The sequence below is a fragment of the Macrotis lagotis genome, chromosome 5, assembly GCF_037893015.1.
Source record: "Macrotis lagotis isolate mMagLag1 chromosome 5, bilby.v1.9.chrom.fasta, whole genome shotgun sequence".
Classification (NCBI taxonomy): domain Eukaryota; kingdom Metazoa; phylum Chordata; class Mammalia; order Peramelemorphia; family Peramelidae; genus Macrotis; species Macrotis lagotis.
Genome location: NC_133662.1, coordinates 6195045 through 6218486, shown reverse-complemented (window position 1 = coordinate 6218486; position 23442 = coordinate 6195045). Strand labels below are relative to the sequence as shown.

Here is a 23442-nt window from a genome sequence, read left to right as displayed (position 1 = left end):
AAGCAATGCAACATTGAAAGTTAAATCGTTTGATACCAGTGCAGCCGGGAAGAAGAAATTGGAAAATGGTTACAAGGCAGAGGCTTGTTGCCCCAGAACAATATGATGCCTCTGTCTAAACATAAAGTGTCCAAAACACACAGGAAATGGTCCCGGGAAAAGGGGCAGAAGGAAATGCACAACTACACCAGGTGACACAGACGGTCTTCTGAAGCCACAGACCCTCCCGCTCCCAATCACCCCCTCCCCGTGAATAGGAAGCGGCTAGCCATCCAAAGAAAGTGCTTCACAACCAACAGGAAGTGACACATTGACAATAACAAGTGAAGCATTAATAATAGGAAGTGATGTAGTGACAACAGGAAGTGGTGCGTTAACAAGGAAATGATGCATTGACAACAGGAAGTGATGCAGTGACAACATGATGGTGCATTAACAATAGGAAATGATGCATTTGCAACAGAAAGTGATGCAAAAACAACGGGCAGTCGTGCATTAATAACAGGAGACAATGCATTAACAACAGAAAATGATGCAATAACGACTGGAAGTGATGCAGTAACAATGGGATGTGATACAGGAAATGGGGTATTAACAACTGGAAGATGCATTAACAACAGGAAGTGACGCAATAACAACTGGAAGTGATGTATGAACAACAGGAAATGATGTATTAACCATAGGAAGTGATGCATTAATAATAGGAAGTGATGCTCACAAATCCGGTAGAGAGCCATAGAGAGGACAAAGAGACCCACATCACTTACGGCTCCTGAGTGGGTGGTTTCAGCAGAAAGAGCTGGCCCGAGCTCTGTCTCCTCTCGATAATCATCCCCATAGCCATAGGTGTAATCGTAGGGACCTGGAGGGGGGTCTGTGGTCCCCTCCCCATATTCCTCAGCTCGAAACCTGCCAGCGTTGGGGGGACCCTCGGGGTCTGTCTGCTCCTTCCCAGGGTGGGAAGAGGGGTAGAGGGGAGATAGTGAGAAGGCAGCTAAGAATATTTTATATTTTGCCCTCTCCCTCTTGAAACTAACCAAGTTGCTGGGATGAGGGAATGAGGCAGGTAAAGACTTTCACACAATATGGGGCTTAGGGTCATTTGAGGAAGAAATCACTAATTGTAAGGTAAAGGACAGCCACTAAAGGCTCAAAAGGATCTCGGATGGCCAAAAAGTTTACAAGTAAAGGCGGATGGAGGGACAGGGTGGCCAGAGGGCTGAACATCAAGAAAGGGTGACCAGATGGACATAGCATCCAGCAAAAGAGACCAGGAAATGGCCAGAAGACTGAGGGGTACAGGTGGATGGGGAGGGGATGAGCAGCCAACCAAAGGGAGAGAGATGGGAGCACAATGCACAAAGATAGATGCAGCTTCGGGAGCTGCCAGGAGGATGGACCTAAAGCAATCAGAAGAATGAGCATTCGACTGGACACCTGATAGCCCTCTGGCCAGAGAGGAGAAAATGATTCAGGATGAAATGGGGAGGTGTCAGAGCCATCTAGATTATTCACCAGGGTGGGAGGGGGCATAGTTACCTCCTCAGGGGACAGCAGGGGGTTGGACTCCTGGGTCCCATCTTCTTCACCTAGGGGAGGGTCCTGACCTCAAGGAAGGGGGTGGGTAGGAAAGAGCACAGCCAGAAGCAGAGGGGAAAGAGGATTAATGTAGATGGGTGCAAAGCAGCAGATATCCCCCCCACTCTGGTGAAACCTGTCGCTGCTGGGGGATGGGGGTAAATCTCAGATCTTGCAACCCCTTTGGGAGAGAGTATTGAAGTGATAAATTTAGGAGATTGGAGAGGGCAGAGATCTGGATGCCCCGTTCTACCTGCCGGTAACCGCTGCCTCTAGTCCGAGGGGGACCCCGGGCTTGTGGGGTAGCTGCCCGTCGAGCAGGGCGTCGGGATAGGGGAACCTGGTCCCTTGCTGACCCTGTACCCCTACCACGGGGAGGCTGCCAGGCAGGTGAGGTGGAGGCCCTCTGGGCCGCTGACCTCTTGGCAGGTGGGGAAAGCCTCTTGGCAGGTGGGGAAAGCCGGGAAAACCGGCGAGGAGGTGCCCTACCTCCCAGAGAGGCAGGGGGAGCCCGCTGAGAGGGGCTCTGAGACCTCTGTGACAGGAAAGAGACATGGGAAGGAGTGTGAGTATATTATAGTTTTCCCACCTCCCAATACAAAGTGTCTCCCACATTTGTGAATTCAGGAAGAATAGTGTTCTAAAGTAATGTGAGAAAGAGGGATCTCTGAGGGGAGGTTACCTGATAATCAGGGGTTGTCCCTGTGGTCATCACATCATAATAATGGGGCTCATAATCATAGTAGAAAGAATCAGGGGACTGGGAATAGAGCAAGAGGGAATAGGAAGCCAGATGGGGATGGGACAGGAATAAAGAGGTTATGAGGGCAGATGGCAAAAGAAAGGAAGGGTAATCAGAAGGAGTTAGCAAATAAAGAGGTATTAGGAGTAAGGGGGATGAAAGGGAGGAAGAGAAGAATGGGTGGAGATGGGTGGTAGGGGAAGTAGAGAAGCAGGTTGAGAGTGAGTCCCACATGTGGACAGAAGCAAACATAATTAAGAGATTGATCCAGCCCTTGAACCCCCAACCCCTTATCAAAACCTTCACCTTAATCATCCCTTACCTCAGTTTTCTGTTACAATTCCTGTCTCCTCTCTTCCCTCCCCTCTTAAGCATATCAATCCATACATTTCCAGGCCCTCCAAAGACGAGACCCCCTCATAAACATCTCCCAAGACCCTTAACATTAATTACTATCTCTGGGTTGTGTGTGTGTGTTTCCTCATCTTTGCTTCTTTATGACTATTTCTCCCTTATCTATATTTCTCTCACCTCTTCCTTCCCCCAATCTCTTAATCTGGGGGTTATGATGCAGGGGCACATGTTAAACTAGAAGGAGATAAGGGGTGGAGATATGAGCAGTCCTCACCCTCCAATTCCTCCAAATTCCTTCATCACAAAACCTTTTTTATGATGAAAATAAAAATAGTTTTGTGAATAAGCATTGTAAATAAAGGAGACAATGGCAGCATAAAAATTGGAGGATGACTAGAGCTGGAACAGGGTGGGTCAGGACTATCAGGGGTGAAATATTTTGCAGGAGGGGTGCCTGACAGTTATGTGGAAAGCTTCAGGGAGACAGGTGTGGAGCTGTCCATTCCAGGGTTTGCTGTAAGTTGAGGATTTCTATGGTTCTTGCTCACCTGTTCCTGGGGTTCCTGGTTTTGGGGCCTATGGAGTCTATGTACTTCCCGGGTCTGGGGTCTGCGGGCTTTATGGGGTTCTTGATTCTGAGGTCTCCCCTCACATTGCATCTGTCGTTGCTCACAGGATTCATAGGCAGCCTGGGCCCCAGGGACGATGAGGAGTTGCTGGATATCACCCTGAGGGAGTTGGGAGGAGGAAGAGAAGACAGGTTGAGAGAAATATCCCTCCTATCTCTTTCAAAGAAGAGTGGAGGCAGTAAGAGATAGAAGACAGGGATTGAGATGAGAAAAAAAGGGGGCACAGAGAGAAATTAAGAGGGGGGAAACCCCTGAACAAGAAGTAAAACAGATGCTAACTAGAGAGAAAACTGTTAAATAGAAGTTTATTTTCATTGCAACCACTACCCTAGGAGGTCGTCATACCCCAGGCTTCCCACTCCCCTCACCATGGCCTCCTCCCTACATAGGCCACGTTTCTGTTGCTCACACCGAATTTGATTGCTAAATTTCTAGACTGACTTAGGCTGACAGAGTCATGGAAGTGATCCAAAGGACCCAATCCATCGTAGATCTCTCCAAATAAGTTCTCTGCCTCCAATCCCTTGCTTACTTCCTGCTACCCATTCCTTTCATTTCTCCTTTCTATCTCTTTCTAGATCATATTCATCCTGGCCCCCCACCCCACTCTACCCTAGAGAAATTCATTTTAGCTTAGATTCCTTCTCCAGATTCTCCTCACCATTTCAACCCTCCTTGGTTTCAAGTTCTCCATTTCTAGCTAGCTTAGCCACCACCACTAATACTACTTCCCAAGCAATTTCATAGAAGTCTTCTTGAGATGGCTGTCTTACCAAAGGATGAGTGACCCCTTAGGATGAAAGGGCAGAATGAAGTTTAAGGGGCACAGGAATTGTCAGAGAACCTAAGTTCAAATCCGCATTCCATTAACCCCTTTGTGATCTTGGGCAAGTAACTTCCCCTTTTTATGCCTCAGTTTCACCCACTGTAAAGTAAGAGAATTGAACTAGACATCATTATGATTGATTTTTGTATGATTCTAAGTTTCTGGTATCTATTCCTCTTTCCTTTCCTTCTCTCCAAGTCCTTTTCATCTCTTGCCTGAATAATATTAGCTATCTAGGTAACCCTCCCAATATATCCTATGCAATGTTGCCCAAATAAATTCCTAATGCAATGTTCCAATTGAATCATTTCTCTAGAACCTAGAATTGTGATTTGGGGAACTTGAAACCAAGAGGGGCTAAAATGGTAAGAATCTAGGGAAGAAGTCTAAACTAAAATGGATTTCTCTAGGGTGGAGTGGGGTGAGGGAACAGGATGAATGTGATCTAGAAAGGGATAGAAAGGAGAAATGAGAGGAATGGGGAAAGGGAAGGAAGGAAGGCGTTGGAGGATGAGAACTTATTTGGGGAGATCTACTATGGAATGAGTTCTTTGGACCACTTCCATTAATTACATTGGCCTAATCCTTTAGTTAATAGATCCAACCTACAGTTTCCCAGGGTAAGAAAGCCTCTCTGAACTCCAACTCCAGGCACTGAACCTCGAGTACCAGTCCTGACCTCTGAACCAGTTTGGCTACTTGAATCATAGCTGCCATATCTCAGAAATTCATTTCCAGCACCTATTTTTATCTTCATACTTCCACATTCTCTCTCCGTATCACAGACCACAATATTATTTTCTCAAATTTCTTTCCCACAAAAAAAGGAACACCCAAAATCTGAAGTAATGTAGTGTTAGGATAAGATGAGATGTCTTTGAAAAAAAAAAAAGGACCTTGATTTTTTTTTTTTTAGGTTTTTGCAAGGCAAACGGGGTTAAGTGGCTTGCCCAAGACCACACAGCTAGGTAATTATTAAGTGTCTGAGATTGGATTTGAACCCAGGTATTCCTGACTCCAGGGCTGGTGCTTTATCTACTACGCCACCTAGCCGCCCCAAGTTATTTTTGAATTAAAAAGTCCCAGCTAGTCCCAGCTAAAAAGTTCCACTGCATCATAATGTTCATAGTTAAACTTCCCTAACCTAGCTTGGCTGCGATTCCCATTCTGACAGACCCCTAGTAGGAAACCAAACAGGTTCAAGGACATTGGGGATTCTAGGATCAAGTAGGTATTCTGAAAGCTGGAAAATATAAAAAGCCAAGGGACAGCTAGATGGTGTAGTGGATAAGAGCATAGGCCCTGGACTCAGGAGGACCTGAGTTCAAATTTGACCTCAGACACTTAATAATTACCTAGCTCTATGACCTTGGGCAAGTCACTTAACCTCGTTGCCTTGAAAAATAAATAATATATAAATAAATAAAATATAAAAATCCATGTGGCCAAATGTAAAATTTCCCTTAACCACTTGTTGAATATTAGAGCCAGTTCCTTCAGCTATGTGATAAGGCTTAGCAAGACCTATAAATAAGAACCAGGACTAGATCTTTAACAAGCTGCCCACTACTTATCCATCTATTCTTACTGGTCTTCAAAGCTTTGCTATATCTAATGCCAATCTACTTTTCCATCTCCCATTACTCTCTTCCATATCTTGTTGGTGCAATTCTAGGTTTCCCTAAATATGTTGTACTTTGTTTATGCCCTTCCCTCTCTTAGAAAGTCTTCCCCAATCCATAATTGTTGAAACCTGTCCCTTTTTTAGGGCCCAGCTCAAATGTTACTTCTTTCAGGAAACTACCTCTCTTCCCCATAGCCAGAAGAGATCAATGTTCATATGGCATTTATCGAATATGGTTTTTAATGATAGTGATATCATTCTTTCATAGCTTTAAGAACTCAGAGGTTATTGAATCTGATCTCATTTTACAGTCATGTAAACTGTAGGTAAGTAACTTGTTCAAGATCACATAGCTAATACATGTCTGAGGCAGTATCTGAAACCAGTTCTTTGTGACTCCAAGTCTACTACATCATTATTTATCTCACCATCCTATTGGATGACATACAGCATCATAATCATAAATGATATATTTCACACAGTTGACAGTTTGGACAGAAAAGGCCAAATGACAAACCTCAAGAAATACTATATTGGCAACCACTAAATCTCCCTTGAGTGTAGGGCAGCTTCTTGAGACAAGAATTGAAGGGAGATAGGCCAACAGGAGAGAACTCTGGGGCATGAAGTAGTAGGGAAAAAACTAGACCTAGAAGCAGAAAATGCCACTAAAAATTCCTAGTTACCTCAAAGACCTCATCATCCAGGATTCGGGCACCAAAGATGAGGACTCCACGGGTATCCAGAACAGGGCGGACACTCCTGGGGAGGGGTCGAATGACTCGCTTCTTACAGTCAACAATTAGGGTAACAGAATGATCCTTGACAGCCACAGCCACACGGTGCCACCTTTGGAAGGGAAGCAAGAAAAGTTGAACAAGGCATTACCACCAATACCCGAGAGTGACTGAGCTCTCATGTCAATGAGGATTCAGAAAATCAGGGAAGTAGTTCATTTCAGGTTGGGGAAAAGGTCAGTGAAATTATGGAATAGCTGGAAGATAATCAGAGTAGGTGAAATGAAAAATAGGTAGAGTTAACTCACTTGCCATCAGCCAAGCTAATGCCTCGGAAAGCAGGCAAAGCTGGGGGTCTAGGCCGCCCAGTTTGATCTTCATATAAGAATCTAGGGGGGCGGCCAAGCTCTAGCCCCAATTGCCGAACGCCTTGGGCGCTGTACAGGGTCAAGAGAGGGGCCTGGAGACCAGGATTTGGCCGAAGTACAGACAGCAATGAGAAGTCAGCAGGGAATCCACCTAGATGGGGGGCAGGGAGGGATAATGAGAAAGAGATGAGAAGAGAGGACTGAGAAAAATAGATGAGGGGAATGGACAGAGATCCCTATCAAGTAGGGTCTGACCTTTCCTCCATTATGACATTTGATCCCAAGTTCTCCAATTCTCCATCATGCTCATACCTGGAAATAACTGCCTGGTAGGAGCGCTGAGTTGGGCAGGCCGGGTTACTCGATAGGCCACATCAGCAGGACAGACACCAACAACCCTCCGGACACCATCAGGGAGTGAGGGGAACTGAAGGGCACGGAGCACATCCACTGGGGGACCTCCTGAAATAAAGGAAGATCAGGAAGCAAGGAGCCTACCATGAGTATTTGACTTTTGAGTTACAGGCCACAGGGAGGTGGTTGTTGGAGGATAGGGGAGGAATATCTTAGATCAGATCTGTTCTTTCATTTTTCAGAAAAGTCAGAAACTCCCACTCTAGCCCTCTTTTCTCATTTTCTTTATGTCTCCATTCATGTGTTTTGCTTCTTATCTCTTTATCTCTTTGTTTCTCACTATACCCTATCTTGTTTCTCTCAGTCTCTATTTTATAGTACTCTCATAGTGTCTGTGTTTCTGTGTCTGTGTTTCTGTCTTTCCTCCCTCCCTACCTCTCTCCTTCACTCTCCCTCTTCATATCTTTCTCTCTGGGACCTGGCCTTTATCCCAGCGCTGACACAAACAACATCTGGGGAATCGATCAGTCTGGGCACAGGGAGGCGTTGCATGTGTGAGAGAGGAGGGGGCACTGGAAATTGGGACACTGTTGCATAGAAAGAAGGGTCTTAGGAATTCATTTGAACTCTTCAGTTGGATGTGAGAATGGCACTCCTAAGCAATGATGAGGATGTTAGGGGGAAGAAGGATCCAACACCCCAGGTCTTAAGTTCATTCCTCCTAGTATGAAAAAGAGTAAATCAGGGAAGGAGAGTAATGGGGAGGGGGAGGTTGTGATAGAACTGCCACATGAAGTCTGAGTTGATCCAGGGCCCTGAGCCACACACATCTGGGGAATCCATCAGAAATGGTCAGAGAATTCTTGCCCAGGAACCAGTTGGCCCATTACTTCCCCTTCCTTATATCTGGGACCTAAGGATCTTGCCTCAAATCCCACCCCACCACCAGGAGTCAGCTATCCAACCCCCTCTGTTCCTAGACTCAAACTTCTACTGTCAAAATGCTCCTGGAAGACAGAAGCCACTCTCCCTGTTCCCTTTCTTTCTATTACATTCTAGTCCCAACTTTGAAAAAAGTCTTATAATAGATCCAGCAAAATTGGCAGAACTACAGATAGGTATAGAGAGAGAGGCATACTTAGGTGCCCAGGAGATCAGGAGAGCTGGACTGGGCGGGGTGGGGCAGAGAAAAGGCCCTTTGAGTTCTGGAGCTAGGGAAACCACGGACTACCCACCCTCTCCCCACCCCTCCCTAGCCCCCGCGTGTGGCGGCTCCGCAAACACCAACTCACAAGGGCGGCTTTCAGACACAGAAACAGAGGGAGACAGAGGGAGACAGAGAGACAGAGACGTACAGAGACCCCAAGCCCAGGAGACCTCAGACTCTGGCTCATCTCAACACACACACACACACACACACACACACACACACACACACACACACAAACACACCAGACAGACAACCAGAAAATGTTGTTCAGCCCTATTGACTTCCCACATCCAGTCAGACTACTTATGTCTATAAATATGGAATCCTTGTATTTGACCTTATAAGCTCCTCACATTTGACCTCAAAGATTCCCCACATTTCTTCCCACAAACTTCACCTTTGTCTTTTGTATTCCCCCACTTTAGTATCTACAAACATCCCACATCTGGTCTCATGGATTCCCCTTCTCCTTTTCCTTTTCCCCACTGATTCCCCATGTCTGTCCCATAGGGTCCTCAAGGTCCACAAGTGGTAGTAAGAAATATATCTTCCCCTCTAATATAATGGACTCCCTACCATTGTATTCATTAGTAGAGAAAGTCATATAGACTCTAGTTCCCCACCTCAAATTATACATAGAGCAGTGTGTCTGTGTGTATGGTCCTTGTGTGGTGGTTTCTCCTTGACCCCATGGCAGTTGAGTCATTCAAACAAATGCTAGGGGTGAGAGTCTTTAGTTCACCTTCCTTAAAGTTATCTTTAAAAAAAAAGTAGGCTTTTTTAAAACTCCTTATATTAAAGGAATAGGAAATTTATTCTTTTAATTCTCTATCTCTGAGAATACCTGCTCTGGAATCAGAAGACCCCAGTTCAAACCCCACTTTGACGATTACTATCACTTGGACACAACACAATCTCTCTGGGATTCAGTTACTTAATATGTAAAAAAACTGGACTGGATGATCTCTGAGTTTAGTTGTAAATCTATGATCCCTCCCATGTACTTCACACTTTATAGTGACTGGGGGGGTTCTTCCTACTATATTCTATCTGAAACTTTTTATGCTGCAATATCTGACCTGTTTTCCTTCTTTAAAAAAAGAGGAGAAAAGAGACTAAATTACTTTGCAAATTGTACCTTATCTCTTCAGTGGGAATTTCAGCACTCATTCTATCACCTGGGACCTTGGAGTCCTATTCCCCAGGCTCCCATTCTGTGAAAGCATACCTCCCTTCACTGTGGTCCTTTGAGGATAGAACATTCTCATCTCAGGAAAGCTGAGGGAAAGCCTGGGGTCTTGGAAACTGGGGTCCCGGGGGAGCAAGTCTGGCTGCCAGGGGGGAGGGGAGGGATAGGAATGCAGAGAGTTGGCTTCGATCTCAGACACCTGATCCCGGCCCCGTCCGGCCCGGCCCGTTGGCAGCGACCCCAGAGCTCTCCAGAGCCAGCCGCGTGGCAGCATCGAGGGCGGGAGGGGGGGGGGCGACACCGGTGGGGAAAGAGAATAGGGATAGAGATTACTGTCTAAGGAGCATGGGAAGCTCCCCTGAACTTTTGACTCATCCCCTAATTTCTGCACCCTCATTCATTTCACACTCCCAGAAAAGAAAAAGTCACGGACAGAGACAGGTATAGGCTCTTCTACTGCTTTCCGTGGGCTCCCATTCAGGATAAGTCGATTCACCTAGTTAACTCCTCTCCCCCTCCCCCAGGGTATAGCCTCCAATTACAGGTCTCTGAACGACGACTTTGACATCTCTTTTCCAGCTTCCTTTCAAAGAACACAGGTGCTTCTAGGCTCCTAGACTGGGGGTGGGGGGCGGTTCTTCCCCATTTGTGCGCCTTACCCTATGTTTCTTTTCCAGCACCCGCTATTTGGAAGTTGAGATCTAAGATGGGAGGTGTTCCTGTCCACCTTCCCCTGAACTCTGAAATCTTGACACCCAGACTCGATTCCTTGGGGCAGGATGGCCCATCTTCAGTCCCCAGGGATACTGACACAGGGTTCCAGATGTCTCCTCATCACACTTGTCCTGCCCCAAATCTAGGGGATCCTCCACCATCACCAAATCCTAACAGTCCCAAACTCGTTCCAAGGGCTGAAGCCCCCTCATGGGTCCTATTCTCCTAGATTCAAGGCTCCTCCGGAGCATCCTTCCAACTCTGGTTTCTGTTAACCTGGCCCCACTTACCTGCTCCGGCTGGGGGAGGCGCGCTCAGCCCCAGCACCAGAGGAACTAGCAGAAGGAGACGTTTGCAGCGGCCGCACCGCTCCATGGCTGGGCGGCCGGGCCTCCAAGGTCCCGAGGAGCCAGGGAGCGGAGGAGGGAAGGAGGAGGGGGCAGCTAGAGGCGCTAGGACACCTGACTCTGGGAGAAGGGCTCTCGGCTCCCCTGGAGGGGGGAGGTTGGCTGAGCGCTGGAGACCCCTGCAATCCTCAGCCCTAGGACTCCATGCACCGGGAGATGTCAGGGATCCAACGCTGCTGCGGCTGCTGCTGCTGCTGCTTCTCCCTCCTCTGCCACAGCCACTTGTGTGTCCCGGGCCACCCTACCAGTCAAGAGCCCCCGACCCCGCCCCTGGCCCAGCCCCCCACGCCCCTCCCGCACCGGGAGAGGGGAAAATCCCACCCTTCCAACACCTTCTCTGAGGAAATCCCTGCTCCGCACCGGGGACCAGGGCCTTCCGGGGACCCAGGTATCCCATGTCTCTTACCCCAAGGAACTAGGTACCCTGTCCTTTGACCCCCATCTTTTCTAGGACCCCAGGTGCCCTATTTTCCCCTTCTTCCTCCCTTCTGAGTTGGGGGGCGGGGTCTGGTGGGGGGGCGGGATCGGGGGGCTCCCCTATAATCAGCTCTCCATAATTACACACCCCCCCGCCCCTCCCCATAGAAGTAATTACAGAGTCCCAGGTATTTATAGAAGAGGCTAAAGATAGTGATGGGCGGGTCTTTCTGGGGGAGAACAGAGGTCCGCAGAAATCGAGGACACTAGTGGCTGAAAAGTACTGAGGACTGGAGGAGTGTGACAGTCCGGCAGAGTCCGAGCACCTCGGAAGCGGGCGTGGGGACGCAAGGGCCAGAGCAGAGCCGGCGTGGGGCACTGGCCAGTGGCCCCCGGCCCCGGCGGGGCGCGCGCAGCCCCGGGGTCTGCCCGGAGCCCCCGGTGCGCCGGGGGAAAAGCTGGGTCTCAGCCGACCCGCCCGCTCGCCGCCGCGCCTCCGCCTAGGAGGGGGGCGGAGGCGGCAGGGAAACAAGGAGCCTTTCAAAGTCGCTTCTGCACACTCACACCCTCCACTCCACCGACCCCCGCCCCGCCCCTAGCTCGGCACAGCACCCCCCTTCTTCCCCCCCCCGACAAAGCGCTCCTTGTCCCCCCACTCCCGGCCCCTCAAGCCCCAGGGAACCGCCGCAGCGTCAGGGGAGCGTGAGCGCTCTTTTCCCATTCTTGAAGTCATCACACACAGACAACACAGAACCTTTTCCTCATTCCCTGCTTCCCAACGCCACCCGCCCACCCCCTCCACAGAGACCCCCACATCCAGAAAAGCAGCGGCTTTAATTTGAAAGCATTTTGGGGGAGGGAAAAGTCCTGTGGGAGAGCTGGAACCTATAGAAATCATGCAGGCCCCAGAAGACACCCCCTCCCTTTCCCTGGGATTGACCCCTTCCTCCAATCCCTGCAGCAACCCTGCCTCCTCAAACCAGGAGCTCTCCCAGTCAGGGAGGGCAGGGCAAAAAGTTTATGTAAGTACTGGGAAGACATGATTACGGAAGGAGGTGGCGTAACCAGGAATGGGGACGGGGGGAAGGGTGTCAGTAATAACCGTATTTTATCTCAAAAGCATCTCTTGAACAGCTCCCTACTCAAATCATCCCTCTCCGTGCCTCGGCTGCCCAACTAGATTGGGCAGATAGAAAGGATGAAATTTTGGGAGGACAAATCACTCATGCTTGGAGAGTCCTAGGAATGGATACAACCTACACCCTTCCCCTAACAAGTTTCTTTTTCTCCAGTGGGAAAACCTTCGAAACTAACCTCTGGCTCTCCCTGTAATACCTCAGCAAACCAAGGGGGGGGGGGGGAAGCCAGTCTATCCACTCCCCTTTAGTCTTGACTGGAAAAGGAGATAGCCCTAAAAAGAACATGGGAACCGGGCTATGAAGATTTCAGAATGATTACTCTCCCAGTTACTATTACTAGTTCCCATAATCTTTCTATGTCTTAAGAGATGTGAGCCCCATTGACCAATGTCAATGTCCATCATTGTGTGGAAGGGTCCTGCCCCTCAATGTCCATTTCTCTGGGTGAAGAACAGAGCCCCCATTTCAACTTATTCAAAAAATAGAAAGGAAGGGGAACAAGCTCAAAAAGTCCCCAGGGTCCTGGGAGAGAAGCACAGCAGATCCCCAGTGCTGTATTGAGGGAAATCGATGAGGGAGTGAGGGGAATCCTTTACCAGTATGAGAACTCAGTTCAAAACTTGAGCAACCCCTATAAGTTAGAGGACCAGGCCAGCTGAGGAGAGGAACACCCCATCCCTCTCAGGGTTCTAGGGTCTCCTAGGATGATGGCATCAGATGATCTACTGTAAGCCCCTTGGGGGTTTCAGTTTAGTTGTCCTCTATCCAAGGTCCTGAAGTTTTCTTCCCCACCCTCACCTCCCATGGTTTGGGGCCCATCTTGCATTCTAGCCTTCCTCTAGGCTTCCATCCAGATATGAGGGTCACCCCCCCTTCTATTTTTCAGTGTTAGGCAAGCTGGTGTGGTGCCTCTAACATCTCCATGAGGAAGGTGTCAATAGGTGTGTCCCCAATGAGCTTGAAGAAAAAGAGATGCTCCAAACACTTCAGGCCAATAGAGCGGAGGGCTGGGAGGCGAAGGAGCAGCTTTGCAAACCTGCAGTGAGGGATCGTAGAAGATGGGTCAGGGGAGATAAGCAGAGAACATTCAGAAACTCCTCCATAAAAATATGTGTGTGTGAAGAGACAGAGGAATTAGAGAGAGACAAATTAGATACCCATTACTGGCCCCCTTTTCTGTCCCAACCCCCTCGGGCCTTAGTTCCACAAACAAATACTTTCCAGGGCTCTTCCCTGCCCGGTTCCCCTCCCCTCTCACCGTCCCTGTTGCTCAGGGTATTTCTGTTTACAGTATGACTCCAAAGATGCATAGACTTTCTCCCTCAGAATCTCTACCTCCCCAGGGTTGGAGAGGCCCTTAGCATCTGCAAAAGAGGAGGAAGTAGAATGGGAAAGGATTAGGTGAAGAAAACAATTGGATGAAAGAGGAAGATAAGAGTAACAACAAGGTCAAGGGTCCTCCCCCAATCCACCATCACTCTCTTTCCCATGGAGCCCTCTACCTTCATGTTTAATACTATTTTGTAAGTGTTGGCTGTATTTTGTCGTTTCAGGACATTAGACAGAAGAAATGTCTCTGGGTTGTGAAATAGGATATCTATCCCCAAACAAATCTGTGAGGAAGAGTTTTTGGAATTTAAAAGTTGGTAGAGATAGAGGGGATTTTGGAGATCATCTAATCTAACCTTATCATTTTATACATAAAACTGAAGTTAAGAGAAGTGACTCATTCAAGATCACACAACCAACATCTGGCAAAATCAGGATTTGAACTCAGGTCTTGAAATGCTGAAGTTCAAAATTCTTTCTCCACTATTGCAAAATACCTTCCATAACAGGAAGGCCACATTTAGGGAGAGATTGCTTAGTCATTTAGGAGATCTCTGGGTTATCTGGGGTGGGCAGGGGTCTCTCATAGAGAAGTATGTCTCCCTACCTGGGTTGAACAAGATAATTGCCCTTAGACAGCCAAGTTCTGTCTTATCCATTCGCATATCACGCATCTTAGACACCAGTTCGGTCAGCACCCTAGGGAAAGTCATGGGAGTCACTTTTATCCAGTTCAGAAAACCAACCAGCAAAAGATTACCCCACATCCTCCTTTGCACCAGCCAACTACCTAGTCCATGAGTGCCCTAGGGAACACTGACCGGTCAAAAATGGCTCCAACGCCAGCTGAATGAGCAGAGTTTCGATGGACATGGAGCCCTGTGGCAAGGAGGATGCCATCCCTGACGGAGATGGAACGATGGGAGAAGGAGGCGATGAGGAGCTCATTCCAGCCTAAGAGGCAGAGGCCATTCGGTCAGGTGCCAGAGACCAGGCTGGGGAGTTATTGGAGTTGAAGAAGGGAAGAAGGGAGGGGGCAATGAGTTTTCCTACTCAGGACAGTCTGTCCACCTAGAGGTGACTCAGGGTAAAGGCCCCGGGCAACCAGGAGGTCATGTCAGGTCAGGGTCAAAAGGTCGAGATCAGATAATAGAAATCACTGACCTGCTCGAAGCAGGATGACCTGGTCATCCAGAGGCAGAGAGGAGAAGTGCGGAATCCTCTTTGCCCACTCAACCAGTGTAAACAATTGTTTGTCTGCTGCCTGACAGATGTTGGTCACAGGGTCATTTGGCTGAAGGAAAAGGAGGATACAAAGAGGAAATATTAGGATCCATTCCCTCTCTTCTGTGGGAATAAGCTACTCTCTCTTACATAATTCACTCCTCCTCCCCCAATGTCCAATAGGTCCCTTCTCCTCACCCTCCATCCACTCCCCCATCCCCACCCCAAGGGCTAGTATCTTCCCCACATTTAAATTTCTGTTCAATCTCTTATTTCTTGGGGAGGGAAGGTTGGGAAGGGACAGGAAGGATGAAACCTTGGGATAAGGGAGGAGAGGGAAGGGTGTTTATGTATCTTAGGCATTCTTGCCCTGGAAATGATTCCTAGTTAAATTATTACAATTTGGTTTATTGGGAACCAGGGGAACCTCAGACATATATTCAAGACCTCCCTCCCCCACAGGGTCTTTTGAGAGGATAGCTCTCCCTGGTCACTCACGCTACTGCCGCCGCCCCCGGCCCCCCCGGGCCCTTCTACGCCCTGGTCACTCTTCTGCTCCACGGCGAGTTCAGCCTCCAGGATCCTGTCCACAGGCATCTCCTCAGGGGCCCCCCCGGCCCCCTCCCCTTCCCCGTCCTTCTCCTTGCCCCTTTGACGTTCCTCCTGTACCGCTGGGGAGGTGGGGTTGGGGGAGAAGAAAAATGGGGGGGTCAGAAGTGGGTCAAAGGGAAATCAGAATAAAAATTAGTTATGTTCTTGGGGGTCACAGGGGAATAAGGTATCAGATGACCAAGGAGGTAACTAGAGGGTTAGGGGTGACTTGGTGAAGGAGAGAGTCAGGAAGGAAAAGCTGGAGAAATTCTATGTAGATCATAAAATTCTCTTTAGATTGGCTCTTCAAAAAACACAACAATTCTATGAGGTTGATAAAAGGACAAGTACTATTACCCCAGTTTTATAGGTGAGGAAACTGAGTCTCAGAGGGGTTAAGTGACAAGGGTTGCATACCTGGTAAGTGGTAGAGCCAAGACCAGAACCCAAGTCATATGATTCCTAGTTCAGTTTAGGAAAATGTTATTGCTTGATCAGTATGTGGAGAGTAAAAAGATCAGAACTTCCAGTTTTCAAGAGACCTAGGTTCTTGTTCTGGTTCTGCAACTTACTGGCTGTATGACCTTGGATAAGTCACTTCCCTTTGTTTCCCAATCTGTAAAAGACGAAGGGAACGGACTAGATGATCTCTAAGGCTCCATCCTGCTCTGACATATTTGAATTCTTATAGTGACTCTCAAATAATACAGGAAAAAAGAAATGACTGACCCAAACCTCTCCAAAACTTTATGCCATATGCAGACAGAAAAATCCCCCAGAGATTATAGAGAAGAAAGGTTTGAGGAAGTTCCTCCTTGAACCAAATGGTCAGGAACTGGAAGCCAGAGAAGAAACAAGATCACAGAGAGGAGGAGATAACCAGCATGACCATGACCATAAGTTAAACAGAGTAATACTTATAGAGTGGCAGAGACCAGACCCACAGATAGGGTCAAAGAGCTAACCCAACTTCATGATTCCAAAGGGTTTGCTAAATCTGAGAATGAAAGACCTCTGTAGAACCACTGAGAGAGAAGATACAGAAACCACCCCAGGATCTTGGTGGGGGAGACCAGCTGAAAGGGGAAATGAAGAAAGAAGACACATGGCAGAAGAGGAAGAAACGGGCAGAAGGGATGGTTTCTTTACTTAGGGTTAGGACTCTTAAGATTATTGGGCTGGTCAACATTTCAATCCACTTCCCCCACAAAACAGTGAAGGAGAAGTTGGAAGAAAGGCCAACAGATGGGATGGAGACTATATTAGAAGTAGGAAGTTGACTTCTTACCCTCCCTCTTCATGCCAGTGGCAAGACATTTCTGGTAGCGGCAGTACTGACAGCGGTTCCGTTGCCGCTTGTCCACAGTGCAGTCCTTATTGTCCCGACACGAATAAGTCAAGTCCTTTCGTATGGTTCGTTTGAAGAAACCTTTGCAACCTTCACAGCTGTAGACGCCATAGTGTTTGCCTAGAATGGCAGGTAATGGGGGGGGGGTAGAACACAAGGGGCTAGAGAGATACACTCCCCAGCCTGAAATCTCCTCATGGGAAGATTAATAACCTTCCCCTTTGAATTCCTGCAAACATGCACCCAATGGGGAGTTGTCTAAATCAAGGATGTGAACTAGGACCCAGAGGCGTTGACATTTTCCTTACAACCAAGTACAAATTCAGTTATGCCCATTTTACATATAGGACAAGTGAGTGCCAGCTGATTAGGCTAGTAAATTATGGAACCAGGTCTCAAACTCAGGTCATCTGATTCTAAGACCCTTATTCCATATTTCTTTACTTTACCCTCTTTACTTTCCTTCCTCTTTACCCTCTTTAACCTTGACAGTTAACCTATGAACATGTCTTTTGATTTATCCACCCAGGTCCTAAAGCTCTTACCAGGCTTTCTCTGCCTCTTAGATGACCACAAGTCATTTAATCTAAGTTCTAACTGCCACGAGTGGGATAGGACCTGGCCCCTCTCCTCAGTGTGAGCTTTGAGTGACCCCATGACACCATACCTGAACTCCTGTCCCCACAGATTGCACAAAGACGTTTGCCAGCCCCTGGACCTCCTGGGGGAGGTGGACAGTGCAGGCCTCGAACACCCAACAGTGGTGGCTTCACATCTTCTGGGGGGCCGGACCCTCCCCCAGGGAGTGACACTGTGGAGTTAATCTGAAGGGATATTACAGGGATGCCTGTTGGGAGGGCTGGTGGTGACAGTCACAAGGGCCTAAATCTATTCTCCATCTCTTCTATGATCCATCCATCCTTCTACCTACCTAGCTATTTATATCTAAAAGTAGGAAAGAGGGCAGAGGAGACTGAATGGTCCAAGAATGATAGGAAGGGGAGGGCAAGGAAATAAAAGTACAATTGTCAACTTAAAAAATGACTGAAAGGTTATTCATCATGGTTTTAAAAAAAAAGGGGCCAAAGACACCATGGATCAAGATGTCAGAGATAATAAGGAACAGAGATTCACACCAGGGTCTGGTGAATTGAAAGATCACCAGGTTATATGGAAATTCAAACCAGGGTCAAGGGTCATATAGTTCAAGAGGATCACAACAGCTCACCTGGGGACTGCTGACCGGGCCATAGGGTCCAGGAGGGGCTGGGGGAGGCAGCCCAGGCGACCCCATGGAGGAGCTGATGACAGGGAAGGGGGAGCCAAGTGGGAGTTGGGATGGGCCCCCTGTTCCTAAGAGGGATGAAGTTGCAGAGGGTAGGGGAGCCAGGGGGGGCCCTGGAGGAGAAGGGGGAGGGCCCCCCCGGGGAGGGGGCTGTGGGGATGAGCTCAGGGAGGAGCTGTCTGGGCTTCTACAGTCTGGGATGGGAAGACAGGAGAGATAGAGACAAAGATGTAGAGAGACAAAAAAAAAAGATAATCAGTCTTCAGCTGGTCAACTACTTCAAAAACAACAAATATTTATTTAGTCTACTGTGTGTAAGGCCCTGCTGTAGGCACTGGGGATACAGAGATAAAGGAGACTAAAACTTTCTCCAGCCCGAGTGAAGACGCTTTATTTGCCTTTAATCATTTTTTTTGGGGGGGGGGGGTTGCTCAAATCAAGCCAGTATCAGGGAGAAGACACTCCTCTTGGTTAGGAAGTTGCAGAATGCTTTGGATTTTCTTTGGGGGGGAGGGGAGAAAGTAAGATAAATTCTTATTCCATTTGAACCGGGCAAGGATTTGGGGCCCAACTTAAAGGGCCGTCAGAGATCCCTCATTTTACACGGGCACGAGTCCCAGAAAAGCACATGGCCTGCTTCGGGTTCCCGCAGCTCTGGCATTTCATCTCGGGTCTCCTCCGCCGACCGCTCGCCCTGCAGCGGCCGGAGGCACGGGCGGCGGCAGGACCGGCGCGGGGGAGGCCTGCGGCCTACCTGGCCTCGGGGGGGCAGGGTCACGGGGCGGCACAGGGCCCGCCCCCTCGGGGCAGCAGGTCGGGGTCGCCCAGGGGGGGATTGGCGGACGCTGACCCCTCCCTGGCACGTGCTCCGCCCCCGGCCCTGCCTCCCGGCCCCGGCCCGGGCTCCCACGTCCCACCGCGGGCGGCGGGCTCAGGCACGAGCCGGACCCTCCCCGGCGTCGGGGCGCCCGGCGCGGGGGGAGGGGAGGCGCGGGCAAAGCCGCCCGCGGGTGGCCGCGCGCGGGGAAGGAGACATGCACCTAACAGTCGCCCGCCCGCCCGGGCCCTGCCCTGCCGGCCACTCACCCCGCCCGCTGTCGCCCATCCCGTCCCGTCCCGCTCCCCCCGGCTCCGGCTCCGGGGCTTGTTGTTCTCCGGCCGCCACCTCCACCCGCCGCCGCCACCACCGGGTCCCGGCCCCACAATGCTTCGCGCCACGCTCCCCCACAGGCCCACACTGCCCCGCGGCATGGAAGCTAGAGAAAGATCGGTGGGGGAGGGCAAAGCTGTCAACGGCATGGCCCCCCAGAAGGAGGTGCGGGAGGACGCGAGGGAGGATACCTACAAGGCTCTGGGGTCGGGAGAGACGGGCAGGAGACTGCCAGGGTCTCGGGATGGAGCGCCAGACCTGGCGGAACAAGGTACTTCACTTTGCCCTATACCAAGATGGCAACATCGCGGTGGCAGCCATCTAGGGAAGGACAGGAAGCCTCGGAGCCAGCTTCCGCCCTTCCCCAAGGTGGAGGAAGCCGTTCCGGTCTTTCCGGCTGGCCCGCTTCCTCAGTGCACGCATGCGTATCGAGGGCTAAGGGTCCCCGTCGCTGCGGCGGAGAGCCGCTGTCCGGGTCCAAAAGGGGGCGGAGAAAGGGCGGAACTTCCTCTTCTCGCGGGAGTGAGGAACGCGGGAGTGCCACGTCCGCCCCGGTGAACCGGAGAGAAAGCAGGACCCCGGAGCCGGTAAGCCCCCCAGCCTCCGTTTGCATTCACAGGCTCCTTATCCTCTCCGGCGCCATAGAGACGGTGGCCCCGAGGGATCACTGAGACGGAAGCCCTGAAGACTAACGAGACTTTCCTGAGGACCAGCGAGCTCGGGAGATGGGGGGGGGGGGCGGGGAAGGCATCTGAAAGACAGTGTTTCTAGAGACCATGATTTGGGGGAGTAAGAAAGCACCCGTATTGAGGAATGGACCCCTCGATGAATCCAAAACGGTCACTGTCTCTTTTCTTTCTAGATAATCGCGATGGCCCTCGGAGCCCCAGGGGCCAGATGCTGGGCAGCTGTGGGGTTGGTGACTTGGGTTGCCCTAGAGCTACTGGTGCCTGGACTTGGGGGCCACAAAGACCTGCATGAAGATATGCATGAAGATTTCCACCATCCTGGCCATGGGCACTCACACAAAGATTTCCACCATCATAGCCATGGGCATTCACATGAAGATTTCCACAACCCTGGCCATGGGCACTCTCATGAGGGTTTCCACCATCCTGGCCACGGGCATTCCCATGAAGATTTCCAACACAATGGCCATGGACATTTGCACAAAGATTTCCATCATCACGGTCATGTGCATGCACATGAAGATTTCCAGCATCACGACCATGGACATCAACATGATGATTTTCATCACGGTCACAGCCATGCACCAGGACACCATGGCCACACACATGAGAGTTTTTATTATGAGTCTGACATGCACAATAGGCATTCACATGAAGGAAATGGACACAGCCACAGAGGTCACAGTCATGACCACGGACATGGCCATGCTCATGAACGTGGACAAAGCTCTAAAGGCACTGGAGATTCTGAGGTTCTAGGCAATGGGCAGGACTTGGACACTGTCAGTCTTTGGGCATATGTGAGTTCCCAGATAGAAGGGATAGTAAAAGGGATTGTGGGGTATGGGATCTCACCCATATGTAATTATCTCACCCCCTTGACTTATTTTAACTCCAAACTTATACTTATCAGGCTCTGGGGGCAACAGTACTGATATCAGCGGCTCCATTTTTCATCCTCTTCCTTGTGCCTGTGGAATCCAATTCTCCCCAGCACCGATCACTCCTGCAAATCCTGCTCAGCTTTGCCTCAGGGGGACTTTTGGGAGATGCTTTCCTACATCTCATACCTCATGCCCTGGGTGAGTGATCTCTGAATTCTAACTTTCATTTTCCCTCAATCTTACTTTGCCTCATACTTTTGAGTCTCCATATTAACTGTGATATTCATATCCTATGCTTTGTGTTTCTCGCCTTTTTTTCAGAACCTCATTCTCATCATGGGGATGTGGAACCTCAACCTGAAGAAAGGCTAGGACATGGACACTCCCATAGCCGTGAGGAGGGGATGGGGGGGGGGGGGGACAAAGTCTTGGTCCAAGGTAGGGGGGAGGGTATTTTACCATCTCTCCCACTTTCCCCAACTTTATGCCAGAGGGTATGGAGGGGAATCAGGGAATTGTGTTTTGATCTTAGTATCCTTCTTCTGTCTTCTGCCTTCAGACCAGGGCCCCATTCTGTCTGTTGGGCTCTGGGTTCTTGGTGGAATTGTTGCCTTTCTTGTGGTGGAGAAGTTTGTGACACATGTGAAGGGAGGACATGGACATGGACATGGACATGATCATGGGCAACATAGTAAGATTTATAATTACTTCCTTCCCTACAATTCATTCTTCTGCCTCGGGATGCTGGTGGTTGACTCTGTCTCAGAGTGAAATGAGGAAATTGCTTCTTCATTCTTGTCACTCTTTTCTTTCCTCAGAATCTTTAAAGGAAAAACAGAGCTCAGATGAGGAAGAGAAGGAAAAAGAGATTGGAGGGGCAAGGAGGAGAAGAGGAGCAGGCAGAGAAACCATTGATGGTTCAGTTAAACAGCTTAAATCTGAAGAGGAGAAAGGAGGCTCAGGTAAGGGCCTAGGGATAATGCCTGAAATATTTTGGAATATGTTTGGATACTGCTGGGGCATGTGGGTGGTGTCCATGAGCCATTATTTACTGTTAGGTTGGTCACTGTGCTTAGATATTTTTATCTAAAGGTCATTTTAATGTGAACATGGGAGCTAGAGAAGTGGCTGAGAGAATTTGGAGTATCTTACTCAGTTTACTTTCCCTGCTTCTCCTATCCAGACTTGCGTGTGTCTGGATACCTGAACCTAGCTGCTGATCTGGCTCACAACTTCACGGATGGTCTAGCAATTGGGGCCTCTTTCCGAGGGGGCCGGGGATTAGGGATCTTGACCACACTAACTGTCCTGCTACATGAGGTGCCCCATGAAGTTGGGGACTTTGCCATTCTTGTCCAGTCTGGCTGCAGCAAGAGGCAGGTCAGTGATTGGGGGAAATCAAGAACATTTCACAGATTGCTCAAGGTGTCCTTAAAACTGCTCACCATCTTCATTCCCTGCCATCGTCTGTAAATTTTATCTCCCTCATCACTCCCCTAAAATCCTGAGAAATTAGCTTCCCTCTATTCTTTTTCTCTCTGTTTTCTGGAACAGAAATCGTTTCTATTTATTGGTCTCTTTAGACTGAAAAAAAAAGTCTCTCCTTGCCTTTATATTACAAAACTTTCCACAAACCCCAGGATATTAACTTGCATTTTATCCCACAACAGGAGATGATCTTGAAAGTTTCTCTCTTTTTCTTTCCCTTCCTTAAACCCCTTTTCCCGCTTCAGGCGATGCGTCTTCAACTGCTGACAGCATTGGGGGCTCTAGCAGGCACAACATGTGCACTCTTGGCTGAAGGAGGGTCCCAGGGAAACAGTGCTGCTGGTGGTAGTGGCCCAGGTTGGGTCCTTCCATTTACAGCTGGTGGTTTCATCTATGTGGCAACTGTGTCCGTTTTGCCTGAGCTACTGAGGGAGGCTTCTCCCCTGCAGTCCTTACTGGAAGTTTTGGGGCTGTTGGGTGGAGTTGCTATGATGGTGCTAATTGCCTACCTCGAATGAGAGGTGGGAAATCCCTCCCCCAAACCCTGGAGGAAAAGGTGATTTGGATGGGGAGCATTAGCCAAAGGGAAAAGAAGCCAAGTACCAGAAAGGTAAATGTCTAGAAGGGCAATGAACTTGGGTTGGCCCTATAGGCCTGAAGGTCCCAGGAAGCAGTAGACTCAATTGAGAATGAAAAGCTAAAAATGTATGTAGTATTGAGAATTGATGGTGGAATTGGGTTTTTAGGTGGCATGGCTAAATGTGGCCATGGTGGAAGGGCTGGTCCCAAGAAGAAAGGAGTTGGGAACTACAGAAATGGGACTCCTGTCACCTGTCTCCACCATACCTGTTCTCAAGGGACCAAGCTGCTCCCAGTCGCTCCTCCCATTTTTCCTCATTAGGAGGGTGTGCCTTTCTGAAAGGCCTGAGCCCTGGACCGAGGGGATGGTGGGGAGGGGTTAGCATTCAGGTTAATCGTGTGTAGTGATTGGGAGGAGGGAAGTCTTGTAGATCTTATACCTGTTTAGTTTTTTGCTTTTTTTTATATCCATGGGGGGGAGGGTGACCGAAAATAAAGACACCGGCTCTTTCACGCCATCTCGTCTCTTGTCTTAATTTCGGGGAAGGGGCTCGTGTATTGCCCCGCTGCTCACCCTAGAAAAACGC

At 49.3% G+C, this 23442-nt stretch overlaps 3 protein-coding genes across 4 annotated transcripts in view; 1 reads left to right on the top strand and 2 right to left on the bottom strand.

The window, feature by feature from the left end:
- Positions 1-10945, bottom strand: part of COL11A2 (collagen type XI alpha 2 chain) — a 37157-nt gene extending 26212 nt beyond the window's left edge. The window contains exons 1-8 of one of the 2 annotated variants that reach the window (XM_074236564.1): positions 10616-10945; positions 7171-7320; positions 6799-7009; positions 6440-6602; positions 3223-3402; positions 2261-2338; positions 1540-1602; positions 768-947 (exon numbers count right to left, since the gene is read on the bottom strand). In XM_074236564.1, the coding sequence (XP_074092665.1) occupies positions 768-947; positions 1540-1602; positions 2261-2338; positions 3223-3402; positions 6440-6602; positions 6799-7009; positions 7171-7320; positions 10616-10700 (1110 nt within the window). In that variant the 5' untranslated portion in view covers positions 10701-10945. The remainder of the gene's footprint in view (positions 1-767; positions 948-1539; positions 1603-2260; positions 2339-3222; positions 3403-6439; positions 6603-6798; positions 7010-7170; positions 7321-10615) is intronic. The other variant, XM_074236565.1, reaches the window with a different exon arrangement.
- Positions 10946-11960: 1015 nt separating this feature from the next.
- Positions 11961-19246, bottom strand: RXRB (retinoid X receptor beta). The gene is made up of 10 exons (XM_074236589.1): positions 19152-19246; positions 18009-18259; positions 17448-17604; positions 16721-16900; positions 15340-15512; positions 14782-14911; positions 14439-14571; positions 14225-14316; positions 13547-13652; positions 11961-13324 (listed from the first exon to the last, which is right to left on the bottom strand). The coding sequence occupies exons 1-10, from the start codon at positions 19168-19170 to the stop codon at positions 13177-13179; spliced, it is 1389 nt and encodes a 462-aa protein (XP_074092690.1). The 5' UTR covers positions 19171-19246; the 3' UTR covers positions 11961-13176.
- A 250-nt stretch (positions 19247-19496) lies between these two features.
- On the top strand, positions 19497-23346 carry SLC39A7 (solute carrier family 39 member 7). The gene is made up of 8 exons (XM_074236583.1): positions 19497-19802; positions 20078-20704; positions 20818-20986; positions 21110-21181; positions 21348-21479; positions 21607-21750; positions 21972-22168; positions 22522-23346. Exons 1-8 carry the CDS (start codon positions 19512-19514, stop codon positions 22792-22794), a joined length of 1905 nt encoding a protein of 634 aa, XP_074092684.1. The 5' UTR covers positions 19497-19511; the 3' UTR covers positions 22795-23346.
- The last annotated feature ends 96 nt before the right edge of the window (positions 23347-23442 follow it).